Source organism: Nicotiana sylvestris, chromosome 4 (assembly GCF_000393655.2).
Source record: "Nicotiana sylvestris chromosome 4, ASM39365v2, whole genome shotgun sequence".
In the NCBI taxonomy this organism is placed as follows: Eukaryota; Viridiplantae; Streptophyta; class Magnoliopsida; order Solanales; family Solanaceae; genus Nicotiana; species Nicotiana sylvestris.
The window spans coordinates 57521900-57546776 of record NC_091060.1 but is presented as its reverse complement, the minus strand read 5'-3'; the positions used below and the strand labels follow the sequence as shown (position 1 = coordinate 57546776).

General features: G+C 38.3%; 2 protein-coding genes across 2 annotated transcripts; one reads left to right on the top strand and one right to left on the bottom strand.

Moving 5' to 3' along the window:
• Nucleotides 1–17150: 17150 nt before the first annotated feature.
• Nucleotides 17151–17615, top strand: LOC138889574 (secreted RxLR effector protein 78-like). The gene has a single exon (XM_070172905.1). The coding sequence runs from the start codon at nt 17151–17153 to the stop codon at nt 17613–17615; it is 465 nt and encodes a 154-aa protein (XP_070029006.1).
• A 1616-nt stretch (nt 17616–19231) lies between these two features.
• Nucleotides 19232–23361, bottom strand: LOC104242993 (uncharacterized). Its single transcript, XM_009798109.2, has 5 exons — nt 23007–23361; nt 21893–22129; nt 20495–20578; nt 20024–20153; nt 19232–19819 (listed from the first exon to the last, which is right to left on the bottom strand). The coding sequence occupies exons 1-5, from the start codon at nt 23270–23272 to the stop codon at nt 19538–19540; spliced, it is 999 nt and encodes a 332-aa protein (XP_009796411.1). The 5' UTR covers nt 23273–23361; the 3' UTR covers nt 19232–19537.
• Nucleotides 23362–24877: the final 1516 nt, after the last annotated feature.

Genomic DNA, 24877 nt, shown 5'->3' with positions numbered 1-24877 from the left:
GCCGACTGGATCTGTGTCTGGTTCTTCCTCATCAGTTCGACCTCCAGCACGGGGTTTTCAGCAGTCGACAGGTCGTGGTAGGGGTAGAGGTGCAGTGCCGAGTTCGAGTGGTGCTCAAAATCGAACCTATGCTCTAGTAGGTCGACAGGATCTCGAGTCGTCTCCAGATGTTGTTACAGGTATTATATCTGTGTTTTCTTATGATGTATATGCGTTGATTGATCCGGGATCTACATTATCATATGTTACACCCTTTGTGGCTAATAAGTTTGGCATTGAACCTGAATTGATAAGTAAACCCCTCGCGGTATCTACTCCGATAGGAGATTCTGTGATTGCTAGAAGGGTATATAGAGGTTGCACTGTGATGATTTGTAGTCGTCAAACCTCGGCAAATTTATTTGAGTTAGAAATGGTTGATTTTGATGTGATAATAGGAATGGACTGGTTGGCCTCATGCTATGCAAATGTTGACTGTCGTACGAAGATGGTTAGGTTCCAATTTCCGGGTGAACCCGTCATTGAATGGAAAGGGAACATTGCTACACCGAAAGGTAGGTTTATTTCCTATCTTAAGGCAAGGAAAATGATCTCAAAAGGTTACATTTATCATCTCGTTCGCGTTAGGGATGCGGAGGCGAAACCGCCTACTTTACAATCAATCCCTGTGGTCAACGAATTCCCAGATGTTTTCCCAGATGAACTCCCAGGCCTTCCTCCTGAAAGGGAGATTGAGTTTAGCATTGATGTGTTGCCTGACACTCAACCGATCTCTATTCCTCCATACAGAATGGCCCCGGCAGAGTTGCGAGAGTTGAAGGTGCAGTTGAAGGACTTGCTGGATAAGGGCTTTATTAGGCCTAGCACTTCACCTTGGGGTGCACCAGTCCTATTCGTGCGGAAGAAAGACGGGTCGTTACGGATGTGTATCGACTATCGACAGTTGAATAAGTCTACTATAAAGAACAAGTATCCACTTCCAAGAATTGATGACCTGTTTGACCAACTCCAGGGTGCCAAGTATTTCTCTAAGATTGATTTACGTTCAGGGTATCATCAGGTGAGGGTTAGGGAGAAGGATATTCCAAAGACGGCCTTCCGGACAAGATATGGGCACTTTGAGTTCTTGGTGATGTCGTTCGGGCTAACAAATGCCCCAGCAGCTTTTATGGATCTCATGAATACTATATTCAGGCCCTATCTTGATGTGTTCGTGATTGTATTCATTGATGACATTCTAGTGTATTCTCGTTCGGAGGCGGAACATGCGGGCCACTTGCGGATAGTATTACAGACGCTTCAGGATCGTAAGTTATATGCTAAGCTCTCCAAATGTGAATTCTGGCTGAACTCAGTAGCATTCCTTGGCCATGTGATATCTGATGAGGGTATTAGTGTCGACACTCAGAAGATCGATGCAGTAAAGAATTGGCCGAGACCTACAACACCATCAGAAGTCCGCAGCTTCCTAGGGCTAGCAGGATATTATAGGCGGTTTGTAGAAGGATTTTCCTCTATATCATCACCATTGACTAAGTTAACACAAAAAGCTACCAAATTCCAGTGGTCTGACACTTGTGAACGTAGTTTTCAGGAGCTGAAGAATCGATTGACATCTGCACCAGTGCTCACTCTTCCTGAAGGAACAGAAGGTTATGTGGTATATTGTGATGCCTCAGGTATAGGTTTGGGGTGCGTATTGATGCAGCGTGGGAATGTGATTGCTTATGCATCAAGACAATTGAAGAAGCATGAAAAGAATTATCCAACCCATGATTTGGAATTGGCTGCAGTAATATATGCTTTGAAGATATGGCGGCACTACTTATACGGCGTCCATGTTGACATCTACACAGATCACAAGAGTTTACAATACATCTTCAAGCAGAAAGAGTTGAATTTGAGGCAGCGTAGGTGGCTTGAATTATTGAAAGACTACGACGTCGAGATATTGTATCATCCCGGTAAAGCCAATGTTGTGGCAGACGCTCTCAGCCGTAAATCAATGGGAAGCTTAGTACATATTGAGGCAGGTAGATGGGGGTTGATTAAAGAGCTTCATCAGCTAGCCAATATGAGAATCAGATTGTTAGACTCTGATGACGGAGGTGTTACTGTACAGAATACATCAGAATCATCTTTGGTAGCCGAGGTAAAAGCACGACAATATGAAGATCCTATCTTAGTACGATTAAGAGAAAGCATTCAACAGTGTAAAAGTATGGCTTTTGGGATCGGAAAAGACGGGGCACTGAGATACCAGAGCCGATTGTGTGTGCCTAATGTGGCAGGGTTGCGAGAGAAGATTATGAATGAGATTCATCAATCCCGATATTCCATCCATCCCGGCTCGACAAAGATGTATCATGATGTCAAGGAGCAGTATTGGTGGGATAATATGAAGAAGTCTATTGCAGAATTTGTAGCCCAGTGTCCCAATTGTCAACAAGTAAAGATAGAACATCAGAAACCCGGTGGATTGCTTCAAAATATAGAGATTCTGACCTGGAAGTGGGAGGTGATTAATATGGACTTCATTATTGGATTACCTCGCTCTTATCATAAGTTTGACTCCATCTGGGTGATAATTGATCGACTTACAAAATGTGCCCATTTTCTGCCAGTGAAGACAACTTACACGGCTGAAGATTATGCGAAGTTGTATATCAAGGAGATTGTTAGGCTTCATGGTGTGCCCATATCTATTATATCAGACCGAGGAGCTCAATTTACGGCTAACTTTTGGAGGTCTTTCCAGAAGGGTTTAGGCACACAAGTAAATCTCAGCACTGCATTTCATCCGCAGACTGACGGACAGGCTGAACGTACCATTCAGACACTGGAAGATATGCTACGAGCATGTGTTCTAGATTTTAAGGGGAATTGGGATGATCATCTTCCACTCATAGAATTCGCCTATAACAATAGCTACCATTCCAGTATTAAAATGGCCCCATACGAGGCACTATACGGGAGGAGATGTAGATCACCAGTTGGATGGTTCGAAGTCGGTGAAACAGAATTATATGGGCCAGATTTGATTCACCAAGCTATTGAGAAGGTGAAAGTGATACAGGAGCGATTGAGGACGGCACAAAGCAGGCAAAAATCTTATTCTGATGTCCGACGTCGTGATCTAGAGTTTGAGGTTGGTGATTGGGTTTTCCTGAGGATCTCACCAATGAAGGGTATTATGCGTTTTGGGAAGAAAGGTAAGCTGAGTCCAAGGTATATCGGGCCGTATAAAATTCTTCGACGGATTGGACAGGTTGCTTATGAGTTAGAATTGCCATCCGAATTGGAATTTGTCCACCCGGTATTCCATGTATCTATGTTGAGAAAATGTATTGGAGACCCTTCTCGAGTCGTCCCTATCAAAGATGTACAAGTTACAGAGGACCTATCATATGAAGAAGTGCCAGTGGCGATATTAGATCGGCAAGTCCGCAAGCTGAGAACAAAAGATGTAGCTTCCGTCAAAGTATTGTGGAGGAACAAAAATATGGAAGAAATGACATGGGAAGCAGAAGAGGAGATGAAGTCTAAATACCCTTACTTATTCCAGAATGAAGATAACAAGGATGCTGGTGGAAGACAGGATACATTGGAAGGTGAAACGGCTCTATGAGGTAAGCAATAATTTGAGAATACTCCTCCTTAATACAAAATGGTGATATGTAGATAATGTAAATACGCATAATGCTTTGTGTAGCCTTGTGAAGCCATATGTTGGGCTTAATTACTTGCAAGTTTTGCTAGTGACCATTTTATAGGGGAAAATTGATCGGAAATTTCCATTGGAATCCACGATGATTTAAACTCCCCATAAACCCTTACATTCGAGGACGAATGTTCCTAAGGGGGGAGGGTGTTACAACCCATATCCACATGTGTTAGTTCATGCCATATATTAGTTAACATAAATCCAAGAAGGAATTATCTTTGAGATGATACGAAGTCAATCCTATTGGTCTTAAGTGATACAAGAGTGTATAAGGGTGATTAACAAGTATTAGAAGTTAAACGAATCAAGGATGTTGTAACTCGTATTTTCAGGTAATCTAGCGGTTCTTAATACACTCAAGAAGTCATTTATTAAGGTATCTTAATCATATAATATCCGTATCATAAGTTTTGAAGTCAAACGAGTTATGAAACAAAAGTCGACAAAAGTTGTCGCAACTTAGGTTCATAATTTTACTTAAACATTAGGTCAAATGTTTCTAATCTTTTCTCATAATTTACAAGGAATTACGGGGTGATCTACCCACCAAATTAAATATCTATGAGTCTAGTTTCCAACGCATTAAACCGTTCATCGATACGATCTCGGAGTAGAGAGATATTCGCGTTTTCGCGAGACTGCGCCAAGCACCTCTCTATGGGGCCCACTAAGGCGGTTTAAAATATTTGGACCTATACAGGATGACTCCAACCCGTTTTAAGTCATTTCTTCTCACTATTTTCAGACCTTAGAACCCTAGGAACATCCTCTCAAGGTTCTCTCAAGATTCAAGACCCAAAAAAAGGGCAAACAACACAAATCAAGTGTCGGGAATTCCGTGGCGCTAGTAAGTCTCTTGTTCTTCTTGTTGTTGCTCATTTTTGTGTCGTTCCAGCTCGTGTGGGAGGTTGTTTTAAAGGGTTTATGTTCTGTAAATACTCCCTCATGTTCTTAATATCAATCCTAGGTGATTTCAAGCCTTCTAAAGTGATTCTAGTGCCGAAAAACACTAATTGATCGCTAGTTTCGCTTTTTGTTGTTGTGGCAGCATTGGAGGGATATTTCATGGAAATTTAAGGTCAAATTGGAGTTTTTCTTTCTGTATAAAGGTAAGGAACCTCTTACTCTATATGTATTTAAGATTATCCAAGTTGCGGCTAAGCCATTGAAGCTAGAACTTGTGAGATATATATCGAAAGGCTTGGTAGTAATGTTATTGTTTTGTGGACTGTTTTGCGTTATTGTTGGGCTGCGTATTTTACTACTATCTTGTGGAGTTTTGGAGGAGGAAGGGTGTGGAGAAACACAATATATATGTAGGGTTATGGGCTGATAGTTATTCGTAACATTTCCAGGTTGTTTGACACGACTACGGTGGTCGTCGTATGTATGAAGTGATTAGGCTGTGTGTGGACTATTTTGGGAGGCTCAATATGTTTATTATTGATGTTGTTTGGGCTGTTTGGTGACTGTTTTGAATGGTGTGAGGTCATATATATAGGGGAGGTGTTGTCCGTTTCATCGTAAAATAGGTTGTGGTCGATACATAATAGTTATGACGCTTAAATGATAACGATAGTATCGTTTCTCTTATTGTAGACTAAGGAGTTTTGACAATTGCATAGCTTGAGATTGGGGCAGTATATACAAGGTATGTGAGGCTATCCCTTTCCTTCTTTTGCACGACTCCGATTGTACATAATGTAATGAACGATCTTCCAAGATACTCTACTCTTAGAATCTAGCAGTACTTACATTGTTTTCCCTGTTATGGAATGATTGATGTTAATGTTGCTTCTCTTAGTCTTATTTTCCTGATTCTAATAAGGTTCATAGTGAAGAGTTAGTCCTAATAACGTGTACAGAGGATACCGACCTTACGTCACTCCCAAAGGTTTAGAATGTGATTCCATGAGTCGAGCATGCATTATATATATGTATCTATTTTACTCTACCGAGCCACGCTATAGTTGGCCGGGTACGACACCTATTGTGCAACCACTGATCAGTTGGGTTTTACCGAGCTCCACGTGGCCGGGTACGATTCTACCGAGCCTATTATGGCCGGGTACGATATGATGATGATGATGCCCATAGAGGCGAATGCTTTAAAGGTTTATGTATTTATACATATGTATCATGCATTTCATGTAAGTAGCCCTCAGAGGTACTAAGATGTTACAGGTTGTATATTCTCTATCCTTGCTTACATTACTAATCGTATTTATGGTTCCTTGCCTTACATACTCATTACTTTATTCGTACTGACGTCCTTTTATTTGTGGACGCTGCATGTCGTGCTGCAGATCCTGATAGACAGGCAGGTGCAGCTCCCCCACCACAGTAGACTGTCCAGTTCAGCGGTGATTGGCAAGATCCCTTCTCCGGACTTGCCTTGGTCTTGGTATGCAATTTTTGTTATAGACATTATGGGTATGTTGGGGCCCTGTTCCGGCTATGTTGCAACACTTATGTTCTTTTAGAGGCTCATAGACAGGTGTCGGCTCATGTATAGTTTGGTATGCGTTGTCGGTTAGTTTTTGTTGTATAGTCTTTCATAGTAGCATGGTAGCTCATACCTTATATGTAGTTTCTTGATTGTCTGGTCATCCCCTGCTATGTATGTTCATGTCGTCACATTTTATTGCTGGTTGTCCATGATCTAGGTCTACCATTTATATTGATCTCGTCAGCCCTAAAAGATAATAATGAATGTTAGATGAAATGTGCGTTGGTGCTCGGCAAGTGTGGTCGGGTGCTAGTCATGGCCCTTCAGTTTGGGTCGTGACATAAAAATGAAATTTTATAGAAATTGTGGGATTCGAAAGAAAACCTAGAATTTGATATTTTTTTATTTTGACCATGAAATTGGGAATAAATTTATATAATTGAGATCATGGTATCACGAGTAATATTTAACTTCAAAAAATTTCAGAATCCGGATACGTGAGCTTGAGGGTTGACTTTTTGAGAAGAGTTGGAAATTATTATAAATTGATTAATTATGAGTGTTGGAGTATATTTTTATTGGTTTGCATGTTGTTTGACAAGTTTCGGATTGATGGGCATCAATTTGAGGTGTTAGAGAGGCGTTGGAGTTGGTTATGGAATTTCGAAGCGAGGTAAGTCTCATGTCTAACCTTGTGAGGGGGAAACTACCCTATAGGTGCTACTAGTTGTGGATGCTACATACGCACGAGGTGAAGAGAATTCGTACTTAGCTAAAAGCATGTTTATGTATAGACGTTGAACTTTATTATGTAATATTTGGGTTATATCAACTCAACTTGCTAGCTTAATTAATTGAATTTATAATTGAAGTTAATTTGGGAATATATTAGGCCGAGCTTTATCACCTTGAGTTGTTTGGAAAGATATTTGACAAATGGTAAAAGTCATGTTCACTTTATACTCATGTACCTATGTTGTAAGCACGTGACTCGTAATTCGAGAAGATTCTTCCATTCCTGTGGATCAGGACGAATGCCTGGCAGTATATTGAGATGCATATATGTTTTGCATTAGTCGACCCTCGAAAATATACACACCACTCTGGATCAGGCCATACAACTTTGACATAATCGTGCGTGATACCGCTAGGAGTCCGAATATTCATGAGATCCCCTTTTGATCGAGACCTACTATTTATATGGTATTCCTTATTCGTTTAAGATTTGTACTTGATATTTTCGGATCCGTTGAGATATCATATGAGATTTAAGAGATTTATGTCGCCAAAAGAAATGTTGGAGGATTATATGAGTTACAGTTATTACCTCATGGTTACTGTTGTGTTTCACATCTATTTATAATTTATTATATTACTTTGTTGGACCACTAGTAAGTGTGGATGTCAACCCTCCGTCACTACTTCTCTGGGGTTAGGCTAGATACTTACTAGGACGCATTGATTTACATACTCATGCTACACTTCAGTACTAAATATACAGGATCTGACAGGTTCATTTGGCGTTCATCTTGGCATGTAGGCCCAACTGCTGAGGGGACTTTATGGTGAACTGCCTTCTACGCTACGCACTGTAGCCCACAAAGTCTCCACCGTATTTATTTACTTTACCCTATCTATTTTACATTCTAGACAGATGTTGTATTATTATTGCATTCCTTATTAGATGCTCATGCACTTGTGACACTAGGTTTTGGGATGTTCTAGTTGATGTTTATGGATTTGCATATTATTGTCACCCTTTTATTTTTATATCTTACTAATTATGTATGTACCTATGATTTTAAATGCGTAAATTTCATTACTTAATAAATTTATGATTTTGAAAGTAATAAAAGGAATAATTAACGTGATAGTTCACCGTTGGCTTGCCTAATAGTGACGATGGGCGCCATCACGGCCTATAGTGGATTTTGGGTCGGGATAGCTTGGTATCAAAGCTCTAGGTTCACTTGGGTCTTAGAGTCATGAGCAAGTCTTATAGAGTCTTGCGGATCGATACAGAAACATATGTACTTATCTTCGAGAGGCTACATGGCTGTTAGGAGCACTTCCCTTCTTGATTCCTCATCATGCGATTTGATTCCATTGAAGCTTATTCCTTCATTTCCTTCCTACTCATTCTTATACAATGTTGAGCGCTTGTTATCTATTGGGCATCGAGGAGTTGTAGTGGTACTTCAGATGTGGTGTAGGATATTCCTCCCAGCGTATTCAGGCGGGCTATTATCGTCACCTTGTGGTAGGGTGTTCGGTCATTTCAGCCGAGCACTAGTGTTGGCTACGGTTTTGAGGCTATACATAGTGTATTATGATGTTTATGTGTTGTTATCGAGTAGTGTTGGTATAAATGGTAGGGTGCTTATTTATGTGTCACAGTAGTGAATGACTCGAAAGGAGGATCACTCGGTTCATGTTTTAGAGGTTCGTCATTTAATTCCAGTGGAGGAAAGACAATTGGATTATGGATGCTCAGGCCTTGGTTGATGGAAGCGAGACTTGATATTTTCGAACGTGGTAGAATTCTCTATATCTTTATGGATTCTACATTTCAATATCAGGAAGGTGAAGGAAATGGCATTAGATTCACAGAAGGTCTCTTCAGAGTGGGTGTCTCGGTTGTGGTACTTTTGGGGTGCTTAAGAGGGAATACGACGGCTAATGGGCCTTAGGGCAGTGTGGTTTTATGCTAAGATCTCTGGTGGTGAGTTTCGGGTAAGGATCGTGGTGTTCTGACAAGGAAAAGTGTCAACTTGAGGGTAATTTGGAAGGAACTCGGAAAAATAGGATAGCTTGTTAGTAAGTTGGATTAGCACGGTAATGGATATGATCGGTTCTTTGGGTACTTATAATGTGGTGAGTCACTACAGATGTTTTGTGGCAATACTCTTGGATTTGGCGACAAGCGGCTTGGTTGAGTTAAAGAGATTCAGTTGTAATGGCATGGTTATGTGCAAATGGGTTTTAAAGAGTTCTCGATGGTTTCTACCATAGTTTGAGATGGATATTTCCTACCGGCATGAGTAGCATGTTGCGTGTTGTGATTTTAACCTGGATGGGATCAAGTAGAAGGTTTCTGACTGACTGGGTATGTATTCTGCTTGTGACTCAGAGTTGATTACGAGATTCTCGTGTTTTTTATATGATGGCACGATAGATGCAATGTGTCTTGTAGGATTGAGATTTGCATGTACAAGGTAATGATTCAGTTTTGGAGGGAAGGTCGTGAATCTTGAACAATATGAACGGTTTCGGATGTTTAGATGAATGCTATTACTACTTGGTATTGCTTGAAAAGGGTGCGCATTTTAGATTTTGCTTTGTAGCATGAAAGAATTATAGAACTATTCCTCATAGAATGATCGTGTATGAGAGATGTGTTAGACATTCGGGTGGTGGAGTTGGGATCAAATATGGTAATTCATGTATTCTATGGATTTCGAGACTAGGAGTTCTCAGAAGCAGATTATTTTGTGGTTGCGGACTGTGAAGATATGGCCAAAGTTAGCCAGACGATGGTACGTGTTATGGTTAAATCCTTGTGGATGGTTGGAGGGTTATTTATACATTTGGGGATGAACGTAGTTGATTTGGGGCCCATTGGTAGGCCCGAGGGGGATGTGCATTCTACATCGTGTCGGATTTGTTGACTTAGCATTGTTATTGCTGAAAGTTATGTCATTCAGATAGAGTTGAGCTTGTTTGTATTCTGATATGCTCTATGTGTTACTCTTCTATACTATGAGGGGTTGTGATTTTTTAGTTATATGCACATCCGATGCGGTTCTGTTTGGGACTTGTAGTGAAATTCAAGTGAAATGGTTATTAGGGTGTTGAATGGTTGATTGCACATTGCTTATGGTCTTTTAGGGATGTGGTATATTGTGTTATTCATTTCTCCATGGTTATGGTCATGCACTTCGTGTACTTGATGACGAATTGCGTGTGGTTGTTGATTTTGAGCATTGTGGCTTGAGGTATTTCATATAGATCGGTGTTCAGATTGGGTTGTGCATCGCAACGATGTTATGCTAGGATACGATCCTGTGTGCTTATTTCATGTGTTATGTTTCCCCTTGTGTGGTGGATTGATAGCATTGCACTTCGTAGTGGTATCTGTTGAGCTGGCGGGATGGTTTCTTTATTTTCATTCTCTTTCCATCATTGGGTATATTTGAGTTATTGTCCGTTGGTGCACGAATTGCATGGTATGTGGCTCTAAGTAGGATTTATGTGACAGGTCAGTCTAGTAGCTTGTACTGGATGAGGTAAAGTTATGGGCCTGAAATGAGTTCTATCAGATTTGATTACGGTATGTTTGGAAGAATAATATCGGAAGTCAGGCTAGGATTTGGCTTTGGTTCTTGTCGGACGAAAGAGAGAGCTCCATGACTTGTTGATATGATAAGTGGTTATGAATCTCTATGTGTTTCTTTCATCATTGGCAGTGTACGAAGGTTTTGAATGAGGTTTTATTTGATATGAGTTACTAGTGATATCAAGTTTGTTTTGAGCAACTATTATGGTCAGAAGTTATTGTTGTGAGCGTCTGAGTTATGTGGTATAGCATGTGATTAAATCTTGGGCTATGGTTATGTTTAGTACAGCTTGTTCAGAATTATACAACGTGTAGGAGCGAGATTCGGATCATATAAGGAATTTCGGATGTTGGAAATTGTGTTTTAAGGTTTTGGGACTAAGGTTGAAGTAAGGATCCTCTGTTAGATGGGTTTGTCGGGCTTATATGGATTGGGATGACGTGGGATCACCCATGGTTATGTGTATGGTGAGGGTATATGACGATTTGATGGCTTTGGAACGACTCTTGGCACGTTCGAGGACGAACGTATGTTTAAGCGGGGAAAAATGTAACGACCCGATCAGTCGTTTTGAGCTTTAGCATTCCATCCGGTAATTTGAGACTTTGAGTAGCTTCATATTATGTATTATGACTTGCGTGTATGATTGGTTTTAGTTTTCAAGTGGTTCAGGATTGATTTGAAGAATAATTCTCGTTTGAGAAGTTTTAAGTTGGAAGAGTTGACCAAGGTTTGACTTTTGGATAAACGGATTTGGAATCGGGTTTTAATTATTCCAGTAGATTTGCGTGATGATTTTTGATATGTCCACAAAGTTTGGTTAAATTACGATGACTTTTGGATAAGTTTGGATTGTATGGTAATTATTTTTTATTTCGACATCAATTCGAGCAAAAAAGTTACCATATTGAGCAAACAACCTTTGATTCGTATTTTGACTAAACCATTATATCCGTATCCTAATTTTGGAACAATAGCAACTGAAATCATCAAGTTTCGACATCATATGAGGAATTTAAGATCATTTTACAAAGAATTAGGTTGCCTGATTTTTTTTTAGATTAATTACAAAATTGCCAATGAATTCGTATTTAAAAATCTACATATTTTCGAATATTGAAACCAATATATCTCCTTCAATATAAGGTCAAATGGAGTGATTCAAAAGCCTAACTTGATTGAAATTTTACGAGGAATCTATTGGAGACATCAAAAGAGAGTTTTGGGATGTTTTGGCACAATAAACAAGGCAGAATAGCTGGGCAGAAGCATATAATATCGAGGATTTGTTCATTTGGTCATATTTTGAGTTGGGAAACTCGAATTTGGGCAATTTCACCACATGGATTGGGGTAAATATTTTATATTCTATTTTAGTTATATTTCATGAATTCATCTTCGTTTCTGGCATTTAATTGATGATTTCAAAGTGAAATTTATGGGGTTTTGTTTAAAATTTCATAAAGTGAATTTTTGAGTTTTGAACATCAACTCGGAGTCGTATTTGAGTGAAACTAGTATGGTTAGACTCATAATTGAATGGATTATCGAATTTTGTAAGTTTTGCCAGATTCTGAGGTGCGGGCCTAGGTTTGACTTTGGGGTTTTTATTAAAAGATTCGATCTTTATCGATTAAGTTTGTTTCTATTGGCATTATTTGATGTCTTTGAGTTGGTTTTGGTTAGTTTCGAGCGGTTCGGAAGTTGATACGTGCGAGATAGCTTTTCGGTATTAGATTCAGCTTGTTCGAGTTAAGGAACACTTCTAAACTTGGTGTTGAGGGTATGAACCCCTGAATATACGTGTTATGTGTTTGGTGTTGAGGTGATGCACATGGTATGACGGGCATGTGGGCATGCACCGTGTGAATTATGACTCGGTTGACTCTGTGGTACTGTGTAGTTACCTAATCTTACTTGTATTCATGAAATTTCTCTGTGCTAGAGTAATTGAGTTGTGATCCATGTTAGAACACATGTTTAGGCTATATGCTTATCCTGTTGGGACCCACTGAGGTCATTTCTGCTGTTAAGTTCTTTGCTTAAATCCCAATTACATACTCAATCATATTCATTCATTTGCATATCATACCCCCGTGTCTGTTATCATTCATTGTCACATCGTGTTATCATTGTTTGGGTTGATTGGCATGAGATTTGTGAGTCCGAAAGACTGGAGAGATTGTTGACTGAGTTGGGGTCTGGGGGCCGGATTGAGAGTGATATTGATGGAATTGGGCTACACGTCGCAGCAGGCTCTATGGGCTTTATATTTATTATTGATGGGATAGGGTTGCACGTCGCAGTAGGCCACATTGGCTTTATTATTATTATTATTATTATTATTATTACTATTATTATTATTATTGTTGTTGTTGTTGTTGTTGTTGTTGTTGTTGTTGTTGTTGTTGTTGTTGTTGTTGTTGTTATTATTATTATTATTATTATTATTATTATTATTATTATTATGGATCGAGTTGCTCGCCACAGAAGACCCTATGGGTTTTATATATATTATTGATGAGATCGGGATGCATGCCGCAGTAGGCCATATTAGCTTTATATTAGCGCTTAGGCAGGTCTGACATACCAGCAGTGAGCGCAGTTTTTATTGATTCATGATGGAATCGGGTTGTGCGCCATAGTAGGTATCGTACAGTGCTGAGTGACTGAGTGATTGAGCGTGATGAGTGGGAGTGTGAGACAGTGAGATTGAGTACTCTGAGAGTGTGAGTACATGAGTTCATCACTATGATGCATTGGATTTGACATGTATACTTGACATACATGCATAGAGATATATTTCCTCATGCTACACAATTTTGTGACATTCGGAATTTCACATGCACATTGACATGTAGGCATAGAGATGTACTTTCCGCATGCTATCTCAGATTGAGATATCTTATCTGTTGAAAGTTTTTGTGGAAAATCACAGTTTTCTGTTTTACTCATATTTTGGTGATTTCGGTGAAAGATTTAGGTTTTACTATTATACCTGAAAAGCATGCCTATTTTCCGTAACTGTGAACGAGCTGAGCATCATATCTTTAAGTTATTTCTTGTAATGCTTTTATTATATTGTCATGAGTTGTTTTTGGTTATTGGTGTTGGACTTTGACCATTGTCCAAGCTCGTCACTACTTTCAATCTAAGGTTAGGGTTGTTACTTATTGAGTATATGGGGTCGGTTGTACTCATACTACACTTTTGCACCTTGCATACAGAATTAGGAGTTGATGTTGCTGCTAGTGGTGGGAGCTGGCAATGAAGATGTACCTGCGTTCCGCTTATAGCTGCCTCTTGTTCTTGGTAGCTTTAGATTTATAAATCTGTTTATGTACGTTTCGAACAGATGATGTATTTATTTCACACCAGCTTTGTAAACTCTAAGTCTTACAAGCTCATGATTTATACTACCAATCCTTGAAAGTTTTATATAAAAGTTAAGTTATTTCATCACTACGACTAGTTGAATTTTGGGTCGTGACAAGCCAAGAACCGCACATAACGAAATATCTTCAAACCTTTATAAGTTTAAATTCCAACCTTTGACTAGAAGCGCCGAATCAATCTCGGACCATCCGAGGCCTAAAACCAAAAATATGTACAAGTCCAAAATCATTATATGAACCTATTAAAACTTTCAAATCATCAATCCTGAGTCGTTTACACAAACGTCAAATGTCGAGCAACTCTTCCAACTTAGCTTCCAACTTAAGAATTTCTATTTTAAATCACCCCCGAACCTTTCGGAAATCAAAATCAACTAAACCCGCAAGTCATAATACATCATATGAACCCACTTAAGATCTCAAATCACATAACGGATGCTAGAACTCAAAATGACTGGTCGGATCGTTACATTTAAAATATACTACCTTTGAGTCCTAAAAATTCAGTTTTCCTAATAAATATACAAAATTTAGTTGCTTTCAAAGTCTTAAATATTAGAAAATAAATAAATATGTATTCTTAAATATTAAGAAAATAGTTAAATTGCTATTTTATCTAGTATGAAAGCAAATCGGCAAAGGGTAATTGTAACATTATTACCTTTCCTTTTTATTACTTTTCCTTTTAATTTTGGTCCCGGCAAGTCAATTATAACAGCTCATCCTTTTTCGGATGGATCGAGGTGGAAAACCCCGAAGAGAAAAAAGAAGAAGGGATTGAACAAACTTACAATCATTAAAATAAAAAAAATAAAAAAAAAAGAGGACGAAAAATAAGAAATATAGAGAAAATTAAGGAAAAAATAGCGGTCAAATCTCCAATGGTTAGCGCTGGAAACTAGAAAAGCCAACAAGTGAGAAAATTCAAAAGGGAAGCTTTCCTTGGAAGTTGACCAAATTGACCATTTTAAGGTTCAAACTAGTCAACCTCCTTATAAAACGCTGTGAATCCAGTTTTTCCCTCCAAGTCTTTCTATTCGTATTTAAAAGGTTTTCATCTTTCATAATACTATATATTGTTGTGGTTACTTAATTCATCCATTGACATATATGGTTGATGAGATGTCCACGTTCAGTGCAGGTTATTAATAAAGATGCATTTCTTATATTATAAATGCCAAATGATCTGCAGATTCTTGATTTTGGCATATATATAAGTGCTGGGACTCAACATGGATTCATAGGCAATTTCTGGCATCTGAAACCAAGAAAATAAAATTTGAATTTTCTATCTGTTTTGTGGCAATTTGTGAAACATGTAAATCCCTACCCTACCTGTTACTGCTCGTTATATGATAATTTGAAAAGTTTTTCCCGCAACTTTCAGCGATCAAGAAGCCTATTATCGTTCATGAGGTAAGATATTCACTAATTACGAAACTGATTTGCAGGTTTAAAAGCGTCAAAAATTAGTGAACAACATCAATACTGTAAGCAATGACAAAATTCATTGGTAAATCAGGGAATCAAAGTACAGTAGGAGGTTCATCAAAAGACACAATGTTTGTACAGGCAGACTCGGCTTGCTTTCGAGAAGTTCAACGATTAACTAGAATATCTGATTATGATGAAAATTGCAAAACTGTACCAGCACCAATACGAAGACTTCAAAATCACAAAAGCAACCGATATCTAAACTGCACGAGCGTAGACAATTCCAAAGGCCAAACATAGAGATCGCTAAATCTACTTCACAATTTCAGCCCATCATCATCCCAAGTCCCTATGAATGGCAATCACTAGTATCCATTCCTGAAAATTGCTCGAGCTATATATCAATCCCTTCAAGTTTATCTCTTAGTCATTTCCGTTTAACGCGTCCAAATAAACGAGCTTCTCCATCCGCTGAGATGATCAATAAGGTGGACGAAGAGAGAACCATCAAAGAAAGAAGGTTTTACTTGCATCCATGTCCAAGGTCTAAATATGGAAATGCTGCAGAACTAGAGTTACTCACCTTGTTTCCTTTAACTTCCCCTCGTGAAAACAATGAATCATGATCCATGAGTTGATTGATTCTTTTATCTTCTTTTTTTTTTTCCAGATAGAAATACTTATTGTACTATTATATCAATTATTTGCATTTTTGTTCACCGAAAACTACAAGAACAGCCAAAATTAGACAATATTTACCAACAATTAACCATTAAATCATGCTACCAAAAATAGCTATAAAAAGTTACCAATGATATACAACATTTAAATAACCTAGCTAGTAAAAAAAAAATTTAATGGGTATGGTTATAGTTCGTCGAAAATACATGAATAAGGCAATATACAAAATCTGAGAGAGATTGAAGATGACTTGGACCGGCTTGGAGTCAAAATACAACATTAAAAAAACCTAGGAAAAAAGTTTTTTTAATGGATATGCTTGATATTCATTTGAAAACACATAGATGCGGCAATATATAAACTTTGAGGAAGATTGGAGGTGTTGGACTGATTTAGAATCAAAATTTGTTGAAATCGAGTTTAAAATTTTCACTGCAACGTATATATCTAACATGCTTTTCACATTTATCTCACGCATAGATTTACATGGATATATAGATGATACAAAAAGGATACACATTTGATACATATAGCTGGATACACAAATGATACACTGGAGATACAATGAGATACACATATTATCTTCTTTTATGTTCATTTTCTATTTCGAATTTGGCTAAAATTTCAATTCAAATCTCCCCAAAATTGAGATTCAAACTCATTAAGATGTTCTTAATCTATTCCAACAACATCCACCCAAAATAAATTTTAATTTTGTAGACCGAAATTTTTAAATTCAAGCTTAAGCGAGCTTTAATGACTTCCTATAGCTTTTTTCAATATAATTCTAGGATTCAAACCAACAAACTAATGTTTAAAAGTGATTTCAAGATCAAATAAGCAACTTATATCACTTTTGTCTCTAGTTAATATCTCAGACAAAACGAACAACCAAACTTTAGAGATATAGCAAGACTTAGTCCTTTTCAATACAATTCGTTGGTCAAACAAAGGAGGACACACGTGGCTATTTAATATTTGGAGTGGTTGACTGGATTATTTAATATTATTTTTAAGGCGAAGAGGATACTGTATGAGTGGAGGTGGAGTATGGTGGTTCCATGTATAAGAACAAAGGTGATATCCAGAGTTGTAACAATTATAGGAGTATCAAATTACTGAGTCATACCATGAAAGTGTGGGAGAGGGTGGTTGAAGCGAGGGTGAGGATGACAGTGTCTGTATCTGACAACCAGTTCGGGTTCATGCTAGGCCGTACTACTACAAAAACTATACACCTTGTTAGGAGGTTGGTGGAACTGTACAGAGAGAGGAAGAAGGATCTGCACACGGTGTTTATTGACCTAGAGAAAGCGTATAACAAGGTTCCTAGAGAAGTTCTCTGGAGATGCTTGGAGGCGAAAGATGTGTCAGTTCCCTACATTATGGCGATTAAGGACATGTATGATGGGGCTAAGACTTGGGTTAGGACAGTAGGAGGCGACTCTAAGTATTTTCCAGTTATAATGGGGTTACACCAAGGTTCTGCGCTCAATCCGTTCTTATTTGCCCTGGTGATGAACGTGTTAACACACCATATTCAAGGGGAGATACCATGGTGCATGTTATTCGCCGATAGACATAGTTGTGATTGATGAGTCGTGAGCCGGTGTTAACGAGAGGCTGGAGGTTTGGAGACATGCTCTTGAGTCTAAGGATTTCAAGCTGAGCAGGACGAAGACGTAATACCTGGAGTGTAAGTTTAATATTGAGCCGACGGAAGTGGGCATGGATGTAAGAATTGAATCACAAGTCATCCCAAGTAGAGGCAGCTTCAAGTACCTTGGGTCGATTATCCGAGGGTATGGGAGATCGGTGAGGATGCCACACACCGTATTGGGGTAGGATGGATGAAGTGGAGGTTAGCATCTGGAGTCCTGTGTGACAAGAGAGTGCCACTGATACTCAAAGGTAAGTTCTATAAAGCGGTGGTTAGACCGGCCATGATGTGTGGGGCTGAGTGTTGTCCTGTTAAGAGCTCACTTATCCAGAAGATGAAAGTAGCAAAAATGAGGATGTTGAGGTGGATGTGCGGGCATACTAGGATGGATAAGATTAGGAATGATGATATTTGGGAGAAGGTGCACGTAGGACGTGGCTCCCATTGATGACAAGATACGGGAAGCGAGACTCATATGGTTCGGCATGTTCAGAGAAGAAGCTCAGATGCTCCGGTAAGGAGGTGTGAGCGGCTGGTTGTGGAGGGCACGAGAAGAGGTAGAGGGCGGCCTAAGAAGTATTGGGGAGAGGTGATCAGGCAGGATATGGCGAGGCTTCAGATTTCCAAGGACATGACACTTGATAGGAAGATGTGGAGGTCAAGTATTAGGGTTGTACGTTAGGAGGCAGTTGAGTCTTGTCTTACTTCATACCTTCGTGAGACTAGTCTGGTAGGGTTTTTGTCTAAGATAGCTAGTGGCAATGTTGTGTCTTATTATTTCGCTTTTCAGTGCAGGACCTATTTACTACCTATTGCTTTTGCTTTGCATCTTTCTTCTGGATTTCATGTTGTTATTATTTTTCCTATGATTTCTATGGTGATACTAATATTGTCTCCTTTTGTCTTTTTGTTTTCTTGAGCCGAGGATCTTTCGGAAACAGCCTCTCTACTCCTTCGGGGTAGAGGTAAGGTCTGCGTATACACTACCCTCCTCAGACTCCACTAGTGGAATTTTACTGGATTGTTGTTGCCGTATAATTATATTTTTGTGCAATGAGTATAATAACGCATTGGATTAACATCCTGCCGAGAAAGGGAACACTTAGTGATAAAGCTAAAGAAATGGCTGAATTAAGAATGGAAGAAAAATAACCACATGCTTTAGTTTTTCTAGAATCCTAATTTGATGTTAAAGATAAATATTTAGTATTGGAGTGAAGAGGGGGCACAGCATCAGGTAGGCTACGCGAGGATAAAAAGGGGGAGGAAGGAGGTAGACTAAAGAGAGAAGCATACAAATAGTCAATTGTGCATTAGTAGTGCTTTTATGAAATTTTTCTTTAAGAAAGTGATTTTGCAGTTCTGGCTCGTAAGTTCACATTTACAGCAAAGAATATTTATACATGTAGACGTGCAAGACATGTCTCTACTTATAGTATCGAAAAGAAAAACTTTTTGCCCATCAACTTAAATTCAAAATGGCTTTAATTTCTCAAGAAAAACAAACACTCAAGAACGGTTTGGAATTAGTATTATTATAACTGCAGCTGATTTGTGAAAAAGAGACTAGTCTTTTCTTTTGAAGGATTCTTGAGGCAAAAATGAGACTGTTAAGTCAGTCCCCATAGCAATCAAAAAAAGGATGCAGAGCAACTATAACGAAAACACAGCCTTTTTCTCCCTTGGGAAGCTTACAAAATGGCATACCCAAGCGGAAAAACAAGTTAATCCTTCTAACCGAGCAATAGAGACATACTACTTCTAGCCCTTGTAGATCAAAAGTTAGCATTTTGTTGATATTATATTTTCTAAAGCTTCTGCATCAAATCTGATATACATGTAGGGGTTTGTTCCTTTTCAGTCTGTCAGGCACTGATCATTCTTGTTTTCTATCATTGTTTCACTCGCTGAATCTTCTTGATCGGAGTATTCATCATCATGGCCAGTGTCTGTACATTCTCCCCCCTTCAAATCTTTGTTATTATCAGTTTGAGAAGTTGAAAGAGTATCTACAAACTCAGCGCATGGCACTATACTCTTTCCAGAAGGTGAATCAGCAGAGCTTAAGTCTTCCTGGTCAGTCCGCAGTCGAGTTTTGACAAGGTAATGTGCCACAGATTTGTAACCAAGACGAATTACCTGGAAACATGTGTATTTTCTTGTGTAAAAATCCCATCTCTTTTTTCTTTTTTGGGATAAGCATTTCAATTTTATTAGCATTGAATGCTTCAACCCCTTAAATCCACTACCCCTAAACCCAAACTTATATGTATAGACTATAGAGAGAGAGAATACCCCTTTCCCAGTGGAATGAATTCAGAATAAAAAGCCAATGAAGGTCACCTTTCTATAAATAGCACCAGTTGGTGCATACCCCTTTTCGCGTCTGCATCGACTGCAATTACAGATTCCTCGGCAGACGGGGCAAATCCAGTTTGGATTTTCATTTGCTTCAATGACATTCTCCCCATACCTACATAATTTAACCCAAAAAAGTTTTCAGAAAATGGGGGATAAATCATCCACTGTGTGAACGACAACTATTCTTGCTTGTGTTCTTATATCATTGGGAATGTATTGCCAGCACCTTCTCATAAGTATGGTTCCAAAAGGAAATTCCATTTTATTTTGTCAAAGACAGTAAACAAGCTTAAGTTTAAAAATCTATGGGAGGATAAAATACTGTAGGCATTAAGATCATCAAAAAATGTACTTTTGAAGTAACAACCATGGTCATATGAATTCAGGACAGAAAATTAGCTAGAAATGAAAATACTGCAGAAGAAAGGCGAAGAGGATTTCATTCGTTATCACCTCATGCACAGGCAATCTCCACAGAACTGTCCTTGAACCAGCTTGCACTTGCTGCACTCAGTGTGTTGACCAAGAGTTTTCTGCCTGCAATTGCATCAAGTATCTCTAGGTTACAATTTAATATCAAGCAATAAAACAAAACAAGAGAAGGTTAGATAGATTCCTGTTGATTGTACAAAGAAGGATGTTATCCTGAAGTTGGCAGCAGAGCTTATTATATATAAATTCTAAGTAAAAGCGAATGCGGAATCAAAGTAACTCTGCAATAATGACGAAGACACCTGTTTGATGTCACTTTAAGACGGGTGTCAATTGTCATCAACAAAATGGTTTCTGCTCTAAATGAATACAACACATTAGGATATCAAAAAATTAAGTTGATATGCAAGCATCTGCGCTACAGATTGCACAGCCGTAAGCAGATACATAATCTCGGAGTTCTACTGCAATATTCAAGCCAGAAGTTCATAAACAATATTATTCACTCTTTAATAAACCATAGGCTTTAAGCTTGCTTCCACATTGGCAAGAAAAGCTTCAGTTATTCACACTAAATGGAGAAGAGATATTTTGATCAGACAAGACAGGTTTGGCAATCTTTGAATTGAGATTCATATCCAGAATTGCCCGGTGATTCAACTTTTACCTGGAAAACTTTCACGAACTTACTATTAGACATTAGTTGAATAAAATCTCCATCCTAAATGTTTTCAGCTTCTCAAACAATGTTGGATCTTATGATTGTCAGCAGACAATGATTTACTTTTGGAAGCATACGCGAACATCTTATAGAACTACTTAAAATATACACCATCAGATGCAATTTTCAAGACTAGCACGTTGCGCCATACAAAAAAAGACCACGAAATGCCAATTACATTTCTAAAGTTAAGATGCAAACTTCTTTCTATTGGTTTAAATATCACATGCAACAAGATGCTTTAATAATATCACTGAAGGGTGAAGACTGCTGACTTAGGTTATCGTCCATATGAATATAAATAAATTCTCATCCTTCCATAAAGATCGTGATGTTTCATATCAAGACTTGAGTTCATAATTCAAATTTAACATACTATGAAATACCACTTTTAGGAGTTGAAGAGGCATTTAATTATCAGTAGCTCTCTGTTCAAATTCTTTCACAAGAACAAAGAGTACTAAACAAACCAAACGTAGCAATAAGATGCTAGCTGTTCTATTTTTCCCTGAAGCACTACTTCCACGCTTTTATATCCATTCAAACTTCGAATTATCTTCTGTAAAATCGTATCACTCCTTCAAATACATCAAAGATGCAAATTGTTTTCTATGGATTGCATAGAACAGTACCTTTATAAAGAAATAAGCAAAAAAAAAAAAGCAACAAAAACGGATAGTGAGAACAAATGTTTAGACCTGCACTGATGACATGACTTGCCATTATCAGGATCATATATGCGCTGGCCATCTTCATCATAACCGTCAACATAGAGAGTCCAAGCATCCTGGCAATCACCTAAAAGCTTTTCTTGTTCCTCTGTGTAGAATTCGGGGTTTTCACCTTCTGCTATGTTAATCTCCACATCCTCTGTTGGTATCTTCTCCGTCTTGGTCCTACGTTCATTGTAACTAACTGGAGCCTTATCCTTCAACCTAAAAACATTTAAACATCATTCAATAAACAATATTGTTTCAGGATTGGGAAAAGAGAGACCAAGAAATATTCTGCTGGATGGAAAATCAACACCCTCTAACACAAGAAAACACCAAATGAGATATTGAACACAAACCAATATATCCACCTTAATCAGGTTTCATTAGCAAAACCTTTTTCTTTAAGCTGCGTTTAGTGTGGCATAATTATTTTTCACCAGTTGGTTGGTTAAAGCTGTTTTCAACCGCAAGAAAATGGCAAAGGGTACACATATTTCAACCAGTTTCTTTTCACCAACACATCAAAAATTGTCGCCAACTTTTGATACTCCAAACTGTCACCAACATCTATGCTCATAACACATTTCTCACCTTCTGGAGGTAAGATTTGTTATCTACTTTTATTCAGAGTCAAATACCATAATATCTATAAACAAACATTTTTTCTGCATAACTTTTCTTATTAAAAAGAATTGATGTCTAGAGGTGGAGCTAGGAAGCTTATAGGTTCGGGACTCTAATCATTTTAAAGTTACTGGATTCTAAATTAATAACTTATATATATTTAATGAATTTTTAAGACAAATACAAAATTCGAATTAAAGCTACTGTGGGTTAGCTGAACCCGCTCCTGGCACTCTGGCTCCGCCCCTTATTATGTCCAACATAACACAATAGGAACCAGAACATTCTTATCTCTCCTACTTTTTGGAGAATCACAAGGAAGAATGGAAAACCCCGGAAAATGTGATATAAAATGCAAAAGGCTAAGTAGAGAAAAACGCCATAGAATAAAGTCAAGATAGACATAGAAACGACAAAATGCAAAGCAACAGATTTAATTAGTTTTGGGGAGAAAGTTTTAATTGGACGTAACCTAAAAGAGCGGCGAGGTGGGTCAGTTGACAATGGCTGGCGGTTGCTTCGGGGAGTGGGTTTCGGTGATAGTTTCTTGGAAAGGGCATTTGCAGTATTGATCTTCTTCGAAAGTTCGAGAATGCCCAGTTTCTGCATTCTCTCCTTGTTCTCTCTGATTCTCTCAGCTCTTTGCTTCTCATACTCTGCTGCTCCATCAATGACGTTGTTGGGACCTTGTTCTTCTACTTCTTTGGCTGCCCCTCTCTTGCTTAGCGCCTTCACCATTGTTAGCGATTTTGGGTCTTACCTTTTTTGTATGACTGAGAGAAAGAGGGGGATTTTCTTGTCTTGTCTTGGACCAAAGAAGAGGGTACGATGGGAACAGTGATCGGTGAATGGTTAAATAGCACGCCTGCATCTGTTATAGAAAACAGCTCAGCATGGCGCGTCATTTCAAAAATATTTCCATTGCTCCCTCCATTTTGAATTTCCTTTTCTTGTCTTTTCCCTTTTGGAGAGAAGGAGGGAAAAGGTACGGTCCGAAACTAAGTGGGCGTTTGGACATAACAATTGTAACATTCTAGAATAAAGTGAATTTTTTTTTCAAGTAAAAATAGTATTTAAAAGTTAGAGTTAGTGTTTGGACATGAATACAATTTTGGGTTGTTTTTAAATTTTTGCGAGTGATTTGAAATAAAAAAATTTGAAAAACAACCTTTTGAAGTTTTTCAAAATTTCAAAAAAATTCGAAATTCATCTTAAAATGAAAATTGAAAATTTCAAGGCCAAACACCGATTTCAAAAAAAAGTAAAAAATTTTGTATGGCCAAACGGCCCCTAAAGTAACATGAAAAATTAGCAAAAGAACCAAAATACTATGTGAATTACTTGTCATGAAACAATCTCATGGCATTTATTGTTCGCTTTAGACCTAGGTTTGCACGGATTTATCTTTCGAGCTATGTCACCTCGAGCCCCAAAAGCACGTGTATCATGTGATTGTGTCATGCCTTATAAAGTTCTTCACACCCCTTCTTCAAAAGTTTGCCAACCTAGAAGCTTGTCAGTCCTGCTTGACCCGCTCTCATCAGCTCACCCTCCGTCATATGCATCACATTCACCCCTCCTTGGGACTCAGCGTCCTCACTGAGGTTTTCCCCACCGCCTTCTCAAAGATGTGGGATCCACCTAAATTTAGTTGGTCGTTGAGGTTTGCCTCACCATCGTATTGAGGGAGATTCGACTTTGATATCATATTTGTTATAAACCACGCCCATGGCATGTATTGTCTCTCTAGGCTTAGGCCCGCACGGATTTTTCTTTTGGGGTACGCCACCCTAGCCTAAAAGCACGCTTACCATGTGAACTTGTGTCATGCCTTATAAAGTTCTTTAGTTTCCTCTCCCATTCCGATGTGGGATTCGCCTAAGGTGATCGACATGTGCACCCTTCTTCAGAAGCTCGCCAGCCTAGAAGCATGACAATCCTGCGTGACCTAACCTTATAAACTCGTTCTCTATCATTTATGACATAAGTCATAGTGTTATTGAATAAATAACAGATGGTAATGAAAAAATATATTACTGGTTATAAATTTGATGAACGGCATACTGAATTTTTATTTCTAAAATCATTAAAGAAATTTGTGGTTTATATGGACCTTCTAAAAAATTATTACCATTACTTTACATAATGCCTCAAGCAACACTAGTGCAGTGAGAACTTCAAATCTAGTTTTACTCTCTACCATATCTTGATATTTCTCATATTAGGTTATGTTGATATTGTTGTTTGTATTTTATACTCTTAGATAAGTTTGTAGAGTATACACAAAGGCAATTTAGGGAGGTCCTAGGGGGCTCGAGTGAGTTTTGATGATTTTGGAGCATT

Coding starts and splice junctions, on each gene's coding strand:
- LOC138889574 (XM_070172905.1), top strand. CDS start 17,151: ATGAAAGTGTGGGAGAGGGTGGTTGAAGCGAGGGTGAGGATGACAGTG.
- LOC104242993 (XM_009798109.2), bottom strand. CDS start 23,272: ATGGTGAAGGCGCTAAGCAAGAGAGGGGCAGCCAAAGAAGTAGAAGAA. Junction 20,154..20,494: donor GGAGATTGCCTGTGCATGAG/GTGATAACGAAT, acceptor TAAATTATGTAG/GTATGGGGAGAATGTCATTG. Junction 19,820..20,023: donor CTGGTGCTATTTATAGAAAG/GTGACCTTCATT, acceptor ACATGTTTCCAG/GTAATTCGTCTTGGTTACAA.